Raw genomic sequence first — 12,383 nt, 5'->3', positions numbered from 1 at the left:
TGGTGGAGGTATGTGAGAGACAGGAGTATCTGGAAAAGACTACCAGACTGGAGTGATGCAAATTGGATAGGGGTTACAGGAGAAACGGAGAAGGCAATGGCACCCCACTCCAGCACTCTTGCCTGGAAAATCCCATGGGCAGAGGAGCCTGGTGGGCTGCAGTCCATGGGGTCGTGAGGAGTTGGACATGACTGAGCGACTCCACTTTCACTTTTCACTTTCATGCATTGGAGAAGGAAATGGCAACCCACTCCAGTGTTCTTGCCTGGAGAATCCCAGGGACGGGGGAGCCTGGTGGGCTGCCGTCTATGGGGTCGCACAGAGTCAGACACGACTGAGGTGACTTAGCAGTAGCAGTACAGGAGAAAACGGATAGTAATAGAAAAGTTAAACTGCAGAGGTCTAGTTTGAGATATCTGAGCAGTACCTACCACGTTGCTTCAGTCGTGTCCGACTCTGTGCGACCCCATAGATGGCAGCCCACCAGGCTCCCCCATCCCTGGGATTCTCCAGGCAAGAACATTGGAGTGGGTTGCCATTTCCTTCTCCAGTCTGAGCAGTAATCTAACGGTATTATCCAGTAGATGATTACATAATTAGAGCTGATGAGGGAGAATGACCAGATTGGTGGCAGCAAATATTAAATTGAAGACCTACCATGCTGAACATTATTTCAGGCCCTGAAAATACAGTGAAGAACAGGATAGACATCTTGAGTCTAATGAAGTTTAAACTCTAACTGGTGCAACAGAGACCTACAATAGGTAAAGGACTGTGGCAGGGAAGGCCGTGAAGCTGGAGCCCATAATGGGCCAGAGTGTGCGAGGCCATAGTCAAGGAAACAGAGTGGCTGGCGGCAGCTGGAGTCTCTGTGGCCCTGTGCTGGGAATGGTAAGGACTCAGGAGTGTCACTAGGAGCCACGGGGACTGAGAGCCTGGGAGGGATGTAAACTGACTTACATTTTTAAAAAATACGGTAGCATTCTCATGCTTTGAGTGATAAACTGAAATATTTCCAAATATCATATGGTTTCTAGGATTTGCTTCAGAATAATTGGTGGGAAAGGCAAAACAAGATCTCATGATGATGATGGCTAAACCTGGGTCCTGAGTACATGGAGTTTATCAAACTTTTCTTTCTACTTTGTTTATGTTTGAAATGTTCAAAATAAAAATAAAGGGGAGGGTGGAAGATTATCCTGGCTGCTGGGGTAGGATCACTATATGGGGTGTGAATGGAAAGAGAGTGATCAGGTAATCTCATAATGGCTCATACTTATTTTGTACTTATCTGTGCCAGTCAGTTTTTGTATGTTAACTCACAGTTTCCATACTCAGTGAATTACTGTAATAAATCTAATACAAATGAGAAATCTGAGTAAGTTTGAATAACATACCTGAGATAGTTATATAGATAGTGAGGGATGCAGATGAGATTCTAACCAGGTATCCTGGGTTCTAACCACACTTTTAACCTCTTTGCAGTAGTTTTTGCTGTTCTGCATCAGACAAGTGAATGTTTGATTCCTTCCCTGCCACAGATGTGAACGATGATCCTATTTATTGTCTGTCTCCTGCACTAGGATGTCAACTCCAGGAGGGTGGCAGTTCCTCCGTCTTATTCACCATAGTAGCCACAGCTCTTTAAAGAGTTCCCGTGCTGAGAGTCTGCTGCCAGTGGAGGCCTGAGAATTTTAATAAATGAGAATTAGGCAATTTTGTTTTTGACTTTAATTTTCTTCTTAGTCTTTATCCGAAAGACTTCCTTGCTTTGTGTTTCTAGAATAAAGTTTTTGTTTCTTTTTTCTTTCCTCTAAAAGTATAAATTGCTTTATTTTTTTCTACTCATATAAATGATAGTTCACTTTTTTTTAAGTTCCAACAATGTCAAATAATGTAAAGAAAAAATTTGACCCCAAAACAATGTGTACTATTCAAAACTTTACCAATATATATGCTCACTGAGATGTTTCTGTGTATGTCTATATTTGTTTCAAAAATTGTTTCATGCTTTTCTTGCTTTTCTGTCAGCATATCATAGGAATTTTCTTCAGTGTTGAAAAATCTGCAGTCATTTATGTCAGTAAATCTTAAACAGCTAAGTCCTTTTAGCCTAATGTGTAGCTTTAACTCTTAAGATTCTTCCTTTGTTCTGCCACTTATCTGCTTGCAGAGTCAAGAGTCATTACTTAATCTGAGGCTGTGCCAGCACTATTCCTGGAATGCTTGTAAAAATTAATAATAAATAATATTACAAGTACCTTTGAGTAAGGCATTTGAAACAAAATCATTAAAATGTGATTTTTGTGTGTTTGAATAATAAAATTTACTTAATTTTTTTCTTCTTTCCTGATTTACCTTCATCCTGATTTGTCTATGAATAATCTACCCAATTGGAAAATTGTTGGTGAAAAATGCCTTGATACAGGAAAGATTTAGCTGGTCAGGGCTATAGCATTTTGCTGTGATGAGTTTAACTTGAATTGGAATGATATAATTCATTTTGGCATTTATTCAAAGAAGTTTTGAAATTGGTTTGTTTTGGCTTTATTTTTAGATTTATTGATGGAAATATTGTCTATTTCTCTATTAAATACAAATCTTGGTGTCATGTTGGTGTTTTGGTTATTCAGAAAGGAGAAAAAAAAAGAGTAAAAACACTTTAGTTGTCACCCTAATAGATATGCCTACTGAAATTATTCAAATTCCTCCTTTCTACAGTCGTAGATACCCTTGTTTCCAGTTAGAAAATTCTAAAGACCTGTATAAAGGTAAAATGAACAGCAAAATGTTAATTTGAAATAATTTTCCATGAAATTGCTCTTGAGAAAGAAGTAATTTACTTCCTATCAATTCTGCTTTAATTTAGAATATACGTGTTTATTCTAGTTCTTAGTACTATAACTTTTTTGCAACACTCCTTTCACACTTGTTAAAATAAATACTTTCCTGATTCTTCTCTGTTAAAGTGAAGTGAAGTGAAGTTGCTCAGTCATGTCCAACTCTTTGCAACCCCATGAACTGTAGCCTACCAGGCTCCTCAGTCCATGGGATTTTCCAGGCAAGGATACTGGAGTGGGTTGCCATTTCCTTCTCCAGGGGATCTTCCCAACCCAGGGATCAAACCCTGGTGTTCCACATTGTGGGCAGATGCTTTACCATCTGAGCCACCAGGGAAGCCCTCTCTGTTAAAACTGCACCATAACAAAATACTTATTTTTTTTTAATTCTTTTCCTAACAAGAAGCTTAACTGTTTTGCTGCTTGATATTTATAAAAACACTGAACATGATTTCAAAACTGGTTCTATTGTAATATGATATTCTACTATGAATACCAAATCATAGATGTATTATATGTTAATATTAATATCACATGCAAGTGACTTCCTTTATTTGTATGTGTTAAAGGTCCATCTAGCAAGCTATGGTTTTTCCTGTGGTCATGTATGGATGTGAGAGTTGGACTGTGAAGAAGGCTGAGTGCCGAAGAATTGATGCTTTTGAACTGTGGTGTTGGAGAAGACTCTTGAGAGTCCCTTGGACTGCAAGGAGATCCAACGAGTCCATTCTGAAGGAGATCAACCCTGGGATTTCTTTGGAACTGAACTGAACTGAATGCTTTAATATTTTGAGCATATCAGATTTTGAGAAATAATGCAGATAGTTACATCTGCATCTTAGTTCTTTTTTCCCCAGAATGGTTCCCAATACATTTTATTTTTTCAATTTTATTTAAATTTTTAAAAAAATTTTTATTTTATATTGAAGTATAGTTGATTAACCAATATTGTGTTAGTTTCAGGTGGACAGCAAAGTGATTCGGTTACACATATACAAGTATTAATTCTTTTTCCATTTTAGTTATTACAGAATGTTGAACAGAACTCCTTGTGCTATATAGTAAGCCTTTCAGTTCAGTTCAGTTCAGTCTAGTTCAGTCGCTCAGTCGTATCTGACTCTTTGCGACCCCATGAATCACAGCATGCCAGGCCTCCCTGTCCATTACCAACTCCCAGAGTTCACTCAAACTCACGTCCATCGAGTTGGTGATGCCATCCAGCCATCTCATCCTCTGTCGTCCCCTTCTCCTCCTGCCCCCAATTCCTCCCAGCATCAGGGTCTTTTCCAATGAGTCAGTTCTTCGCATGAGGTGGCCAGAGTATTGGAGTTTCAGCTTTAGCATCAGTCCTTCCAATGAACACCCAAGACTGATCTCTTTAGGATGGACTGGTTGGATCTCCTTGTAGTCTAAGGGACTCTCAAGAGTCTTCTCCAACACCACAGTTCAAAAGCATCAATTCTTCGGCGCTCAGCCTTCTTTACAGTCCAACTCTCACATCCATACATGACCACTGGAAAAACCATAGCCTTGACTAGATAGACCTTTGTTGGCAAAGTAATATCTCTACTTTTGAATATGCTATCTAGGTTGGTCATAACTTTCCTTCCAAGGAATAAGCGTCTTTTAATTTCATGGCTGCAATCACCATCTGCAGTGATTTTGGAGCCCCCCAAAATGAAGTCTGACACTGTTTCCACTGTTTCCCCATCTATTTCCCATGAAGTGATGGGACCAGATGCCATGATCTTAGTTTTCTGAATGTTGAGCTTTAAGCCAACTTTTTCACTCTCCTCTTTCACTTTCGTTAAGAGGCTTTTTAGTTCCTCTTCACTTTCTGCCATAAGGATGTGAGGTTATTGTTGGTTATCTATTTAAATGTAGCAGTGTGTACATGTCAGTCCCAAACTCCCAATCTATCCCTGCCCCTCAGCTTTCCCCATTGATAACCATTTTTGTTCTCTAAGTCTGTGAGTCTGTTTCTATTTTGTAAATGAGTTCATTTGTATCATTTTTTAAAGATTCCAGGTGATAAGGGTTATTATACGATACTTGCCTTTCTCTGTCTGACTTACGTCAGTTAGTAGTGTGATCACTGGTCAGATAGTTCTTTGTTTTATATAGTTTTAATTGGTTATCTTATAAAACAAATACGTATTAGTTAGTGACTAACAGAGCTAAAATTCCAATATGATGGGCCCCAAAGAAGTGTCATGTTTCTTTTGTTGCTGAAATTATATGAATCCTCTTTGAAATAGTAAGTCATCACTAGGATGGGGTTTTTATTAGTACTGTTTTAATGATCTTACTAGCTCTGAAAGACTAAGCTTTTCTGGGATTGTGGTAATCTGATGCATATCTATCACAATACCCTGAAGGTTTTTAGCAATTATTTAATTATTCTGTTAGAGTATTAGAGAATTCTAGAATCCTTGCTCGCTCCGTGGGATTTCAGTTGGCAGTATAAATAGAAAAGGTTTCTCCTTAAACTTTTTATGTAACGTTGCTTTTTCAGCAATAATAAATATTAATTTATTTTATTTTTCTGATACATCAGTTCTTTGAATTGCTTCCAAACTTTTTCAATTGTCACATAATATCTAAGAAAAAAAACAAAAAAATGTTCCCATGCAACAGAAAAATAAGGTGCCATGGTCAGAAAATAAATTTACCACATTGCAAACACTGATGAAGTGTGGTATTTTTTTCTCTGAAATTTCCACACTGAACAGGAAACATAGACAGCAAGCTTGAGTGGGTGGGTCTCTGAGGTTAAAACTGTTAATAAAATAAAATACCTTGAAATTTAGTTTTAAATGCAAAGCATTTCCATCCATGTTTAGTTTATTAACAACAGTAAAGTGTTCTGATGCTTTACATTAGGTGAGTATAACTAGATTTTTTTTCCTCCTTCAAATAACTCTTTCCCTCTTTTAGAAAATGAAAATAGGTGATCTCTGATTGTGGTTAGTGAACTCACTGAAACACTTTACATTTAATAATCTAATATGTGAGTAATCTATTTATTACAGTAAGAATTAGCATTAATAGAAAAGCTACAAATACTATTTATTGTAATAATCTTTATTTCAGTTTAAAAGAATTTAATACATGAGATTATTTACTTTTTTGTGAATGATGAGGCAGACTAAATAGTATACCGAGTTATTTTCAAATCAGAAAATCCTGTAATTTAAACTCATGATAATGGGAAGTGTTTATGTTTAAATTACTTCAAATTCATTTATGAAAAGTGAAATCTGAGTCAATGATTTTTTTTTTTGATTGATAACATTACTTCTCTTTTGGAAAACTTTCAGTGTTCTTAAGATGTCAGTCAACTATATTTCAATTAAAAAAAAAAGAAAAAGCAATATCATTGTCCAATGTAAAAATATTTTGGCTATGAGTACATGAAATGATAGAGCATTTATTTGTGTGGTTTGAATTCAGAAGTAAAGTTGTTTGTGATTTAGTAAAATTAATAAACTAAAACATTGCACTGCAAATTTACATGCTCATAGGTCATTTCAGAAGGTAGGGAAGGACCTTAGGAGCATATATTTTACAAGTAAATTCAGGAATTTAGATGTAGAAGCCTAAGTGGTTTGTCTAAAGGAAGGTCAAAGCTAGGATTGATGGTCCCCACTCATTATTTTAATGTTTTCTACTATGTATGTAAATTTTCTTGGGTACTCCTGTTCAGTATTACCATGTTTTTTAAATCTGGTCTGTGTACATCAGTGAATTTATTACTGAAATATAAAACTACCTGAGTTTAGAAGATGATATAGTATGTGTTTTTATGTAATTTACTTAATTCATTACATTAATCTTCATATGACTCTGCATATCAAAAAGCTAAGCATTTAAATAGATATCATATATGTTTCATAAACTTTGATCACTTTTTGAATTTGTATAACAAATGACTTCAATTGTTAATTTACCTAAAATTCTAAGGGTTTTTGTTCTCTGCAAAGATCACTTAGTCTCTTTATCACTATAGTAACTGACCATATAAAGTTAAGAAAACATATACTGTGCCCCACCATGAGACAAAATAGTTAACTTTCTAAATGTTTCCTAAAGAAGAAAAAAATCCACTGGCCTACTGTATTTAAAAGGGGAAAATTTAAATAAAATATACACAGCGTTTTTGTCCTGTCCTCATTGAGTCAGAGGATCAGGGTTTCAGTTTAAGGACACCCAGGAAATGATATGTTAGGAATTAAAACATCCCAAGATAAGAGTCACAAAAACTGTGGAAAAGAGACAGACAATGCCTATAATACTGATAGTATCTGGGAAAACTTGCTAACCAGCTGTTCCATTGTTTTTTTCTTTACCGTCCTTGCTTTGTTTCTTTTTTCTCCTTCCTTATTCTCTTTCCTTCTTTTTCTTAGCCTTCTCTCTTCGTATAAAGCAGATTTACTGTCTTAAGAAATTGTTTGGTAAATAGCCTCCAAATGCATTGATTTCTTACAAGTAAAAGCATTATGTTTACTCATCTAGACTAATCTATTAAGATGATTTCTAAAGTTTGGTATATAGTTTGGGCTTTAAAAATAAACATTTTTACATATTATTTAAATTGTTACTCCAGATCCCCAAGTAAGCCCTTGGCACGGAAATTAATGGATTGGGAAGTAGTCAGCAGAAATTCACTATCTGATGACAGGTTAGAAACACAGAGCCTTCCATCACGATCTCCACCAGGAACACCTAACCAGTAAGTACATCAGGGGTACGTTTTGCTAGGTTCTAAATTTTTGGCTGTATGTTTCCAGGGGCTGAACATCATAATATGTAAAATTTAAATCGTTCATTCAGGCATGATTGTCATTGCTCCAGGGCATTATTTTTCTTATCTTGGAACTCCCAGTATAAGCAGAGCAGGAAATAAAAATGCTCACTTAACTACAAAGCTGACCTTCATAGTCAGGCTACTGACTAATAAATGAAGATCTCTTAGTAGACTTAAAATCTGGGGGTATGGTTGTTGATGACATAATCCTTTTCCTTGTGTGTCTCCAACACAGTTTCTAGGGGACCACATTACTTGAATATGCTAGGTGCTGTGATTTTCTTACTTAAGCTCCTACCCTGCTCCTGGGTTGCGACTGTGTTCTAGGAAACAGTGGTCTCCAGCCTCAGTTCCCACAGGCGCAGCCATAGCTCTGCTGAGGAGCACAGATATTCAGCAGTTTCTGTGAATATGTTTCATCCTAGCATTTCTCACAAAAGCTGGATGCTTGGGTGTAGGGAGTAATAGTAATACACGTGTTCTGGCCAAAGATGTTATCTTAATTTTGTAGAGTTAACAGATGTGTTGTATTATATGTATGTGATTAAGATAATGGTAACAATATGAGTGTCAGTTGACTGTTGAGTGTCAGTTGAATTTGACCATTCTTGTTAACCCAAAGAATATTTGAAGTTTGGCATGGAATGTAATATTTAAAGAAGTTCCTTTGGACTTATTTTATGCACATTAATGTTCAGTAAATGTGCACTAAATCCTAAAAGTTGTTTTGCTAATGAGTGTCAGTTTAAGAGTAAATTTCTACTGTGTTGGATGTAAAGAATGGTCATAAACAGTTTGGTTCATAGCATGTTTTCTTCCTTACTACTAGAAACAAAATAGACTCAAAGGTTTCTCAGTATCTTGCTAAGTTATCTGTCTTATAACAGACTGTGTATAAATTCAAAGGCTTGAATTCAACTTGCTTGAAGAAGATCCCGAACCTGGTCTCTTTTCCAGCCAGCCTTTCTTGTTTCCAGTATCCCTCTAAACAATTACAGAAAATTGTAGAAAACACAAGAAATTTAAACCAGACAATTGAATTAATTAATTGTCACTAATTCTGGTCAAAATTTCTGGTAACAAAACAATTTTAGGTATGATCTGAAAAAAAATTTTTTTCCGTAAATTTTAAAGTGACTGCACCTCTTATGAGGATGGAAATATTGTGTTCAGTATCTCTATTCTTAGAAATTATAGAAAGCCCCATTTATAAATGAAAGAATTTATTAAAGGATTAAAAAAGAGTTCAGACCAAATATGAAAAGATATTTCTGAATTATTTATTCCTTTTATTTTGTAAATGCTGCTTAAGATGCAAATCTGTAGTGACTAAAACCCAGAAACATTAAGGTTGGTAGAGATAACAGATGATTGAAATAGATAAAATCCCCATGGCAGATTGCTAACTATAGCTCAGATCTTTGACTTGCTGTGTTCTTTCTGTTTACCCCATACTGTCTTTGTCAGAGACTCAGCTTAGTAAAATGTGGTTAGTCTTAAAAACACACACCCAACTTTCTAATGCAATCATATAATTAAGAAACTTGAAAATACTGAGGTAAAGCACATTTTCATTCAGTTTCTCTTCCTCTTCTCATAGTCGAAATTCTGCATTCAACCAAGAGGGAACCCGGTTGCGGCCATCTTCGGTGGGTCATCTGGTAGGCCACATGGTCCACACTTCCCCAAGCGAGGCCTTTGGGAATCATCACTCTCCATCCTCCACACAAGCTAATAGCATTGTTTTGGAATCATCACCGTAAGGCTTTTATTCATTTAGCTTCCTTCTTATAAATAATAATGCCCCAAATTATTTCATTTGAAATAATCTGGGAAATTATGGTATTTGATACAGATTTTATTTGTACAATGTTTTAAAAAGTCATATATTTGTAAATGTGCTTATATGTCCCTGAAGGTCTTGGTGGCCCCTCACTTCACAGAATCACTGTTATTATTTTTGACTGTGTGTATACTTGAACTTTAGTTAATACCATTACATATTTCTGTAGTTTAATGTATCACTGTGGTCCGGCAGTAAGGTGATGAAAGGTAGAATTTTCTTAATATTTTTCAGGAAGGGAGCCATAAGAATAAATAGGCAGTATTGGGGGAAATTAAGTAGCAAGGGAAAAGATCACACTGACAATAAGTTGTAGAAAGCATGCATGTACCATTTCTAAAATTCATTTCTATCATTACAAACTGCGTAAATTAAACTTCATAACTCAGTATGTCAGTTTAATGCCAACATGCTTACCTCATATTAATAGGCAGTTTCCTGATTTATTGGTTCATATAATGCAGTTAATTCATGTGGAAGTAAAAATACAGTGTACAAATTAGGAAAAAGATACTTTATAAGATAATAGATAAGAAGATCTGTTAATTGTTGAGAAGGAAAAAGAGGTTTAAAATATAATGAAAGTGATCAGGGTTGAAGAAAGGGTGGGTCTAAATGATGGAAAGATGGAGAGCAGGTGGAGTGTTGTGCTCCAGGAAAGCCCGCCTGGTCCAGAGGAGCCTCTGCTGTTCTCAGTGTGTGGCCAGCAGGGAAGGCGGCCAAGCTGTCAAGACCACTGGGTGGTTAGTCTGGCTAATGTGGAGCTGCATGAAAGATTTTGACTGAGAATGTACTTTATAAAGGATGGAGGAATAGAAAGATACATACTGCACACCATGGAGTGTGCCCTGTGTGCACTGTGGATGGACGAGAGTTAAGATTCGTGGAAATTTATAATGTTTTATCACTTTAAAAATTATAACTGTAACCTTTTTGTTTGATTGTAAATAATAAGCAGGTATTTTCTACTTCTGAAACTTTAAGAAATGTACAGTAATTAAGGATGTGATTGAAATGCCAACTGATTAAATTTTAGAATGACATGCTTTCAGCACATGAAAGCTGACCACATAGAGGAATGACAAAGCCCATCTCATTAGACAGATCAATGTCACTCCCGGGGCCTGACCACATGGTCTCAATCTGGTTTTTGAAGGGCTGCTTTCGTGGAGACACATACACATCTGCATACACATACAGTTGAGTATTTCCTTTTGTGAATTGTATAGAATCACAAATCCCCCAAATCACTTATCCTCTTCAGAATACCTTTGTTGTCTTTTCCTGACCTGAAATGGAAAAGCAGGTTTGGCATAGACTGGAACCATGCAGAGTGTTTGCTTCGCCTGCCCAGTCCACAAGAATTTCGGATGTTTCAGGCTTTCTCTTTGGATGTGTATTTTATGAAGCCTGTGTGTTTGTATTCAGTTTTGAATCTATAACACTGCATCTGAAATTCGGCCAATTTAATGAGAGTTCTGAAAAGACAAGCATAATGGTAAACTAATAATAGTAACTAACATTAGTAGCTTAAAATCAGTTTTTTTCATAAATTATCTCACTATTCTACTCAGAGAACTCAATAAAATAGAAAAGATATATAACCCCACTTTATAGAAGAGAAAAAGCCACACTTACAGCATTTGTTCCAAATTACAGAACTAAAACTCAGATTTTCTTACCTGAGCCAGTCTGTAGAACTTTGTAGAACTTCCTGGGCAAGGCTTTGTTGATTTTTTTTTTCCATTTAGAGCAAATATTTTTCAACTTGGACTCCATAGATTTTAGTTTTACCTTGGTCAAAAGTGAAAAGAGTTCAGCAACATGCTGGATTAAGCACAGAGCATCTCAGAGTAGTGCATGGAAGTAGATGTTGAGCTAGCTCACCAGTTGCCTGGTTTTTGAATGAGTCCATGGGAGTTAAGGTGAGTCTTGACTCAGGTCACTGGGTGAGCGTGCCTGCTTCACAGGAGAAAATGCTATTAACTCACAGGTGTGTTTATTGTGGAAACAAATAGGAGGCTGTTTTATTGCTTAGAATAAAGTTACCATTTAAAGGCAGGGGTGATCGAAACTACATCCTACCATTTCCTTCCTTTCTTTAAGTGTTCCACAGAAAATCAGACTATTTTTAGTTTGTAATTTTTCTAAGATAATCATTAGCCCTAAATTACTTTTAAAATACCTAACAGATTTAAAAAAAAATAAATTCACACCACAATATCAATAAGTAACAGGGAAGTTCAATTATTTCTAAAAAATAATTGGCAGAGGATGTGAATGGGAGATGGATAAATTTTATTTTTATTATGATACAGATTGCTGAAGGCTGCAATAGAGAACTGTTTTGACTGCAGAGTAAGCAAATCAAATCACTGCTGTTGTTGAAGCATTCATGAGGAAATTTAAAACTGATTGGACTGAAATAAGTCAGGAAAGTTTTTACCCACTTGGCTTGATTGACAATTTTAACAACTCTTTTGCTGCTGTGTTAAAATATGCCTGTAACAGCAAAGTGCACTTAAGTATAATATTTTCATTTTTTGCTCTTCACGTAACATTTTCCAAAATGTCCGAGTTTAAGATAAGTGTATTATTGAAAGTTGGGCATTGGAACACTTGTAGAATCGCATTCCTGGCTCTCCTTTTTTCTTAACATCCAAAAGTTAAGACGGGTGGTAATTTGTCCATACATTTTTTATGTGGATAAAATTTGAACAGTATGTGTTTCAAGTCCTTGTTCCCATCCAGCCCCCACTTTGGATCATTTTAGGCAAGTTATTGGTTTCAGATATATCAAAAACCTTTCCATTAGGAATATATTGTCAATTAAAGTAAATATGGATGTTGTTAGAGCCCTGATCTTGTATTCTGTTCATTTTAAAGACAAACA

At 35.9% G+C, this 12,383-nt stretch overlaps 1 protein-coding gene across 2 annotated transcripts in view; it reads left to right on the top strand.

Annotated features, from left to right (window-relative positions):
• The window catches only part of PTPN4 (protein tyrosine phosphatase non-receptor type 4), a 194,246-nt gene that overhangs the window by 131,741 nt on the left and 50,122 nt on the right, over window positions 1–12,383 (top strand). For both annotated transcript variants that reach the window (XM_040228963.1, XM_040228962.1), the window contains exons 14-15: window positions 7,447–7,572; window positions 9,248–9,406. In XM_040228963.1, coding sequence (XP_040084897.1) covers window positions 7,447–7,572; window positions 9,248–9,406 — 285 coding nt within the window. The remainder of the gene's footprint in view (window positions 1–7,446; window positions 7,573–9,247; window positions 9,407–12,383) is intronic.

This window comes from Oryx dammah, unplaced genomic scaffold (genome assembly GCF_014754425.2).
Source record: "Oryx dammah isolate SB20612 unplaced genomic scaffold, SCBI_Odam_1.1 HiC_scaffold_27, whole genome shotgun sequence".
NCBI lineage: Eukaryota > Metazoa > Chordata > Mammalia > Artiodactyla > Bovidae > Oryx > Oryx dammah.
This window is presented reverse-complemented; position numbering and strand designations above follow the sequence as displayed.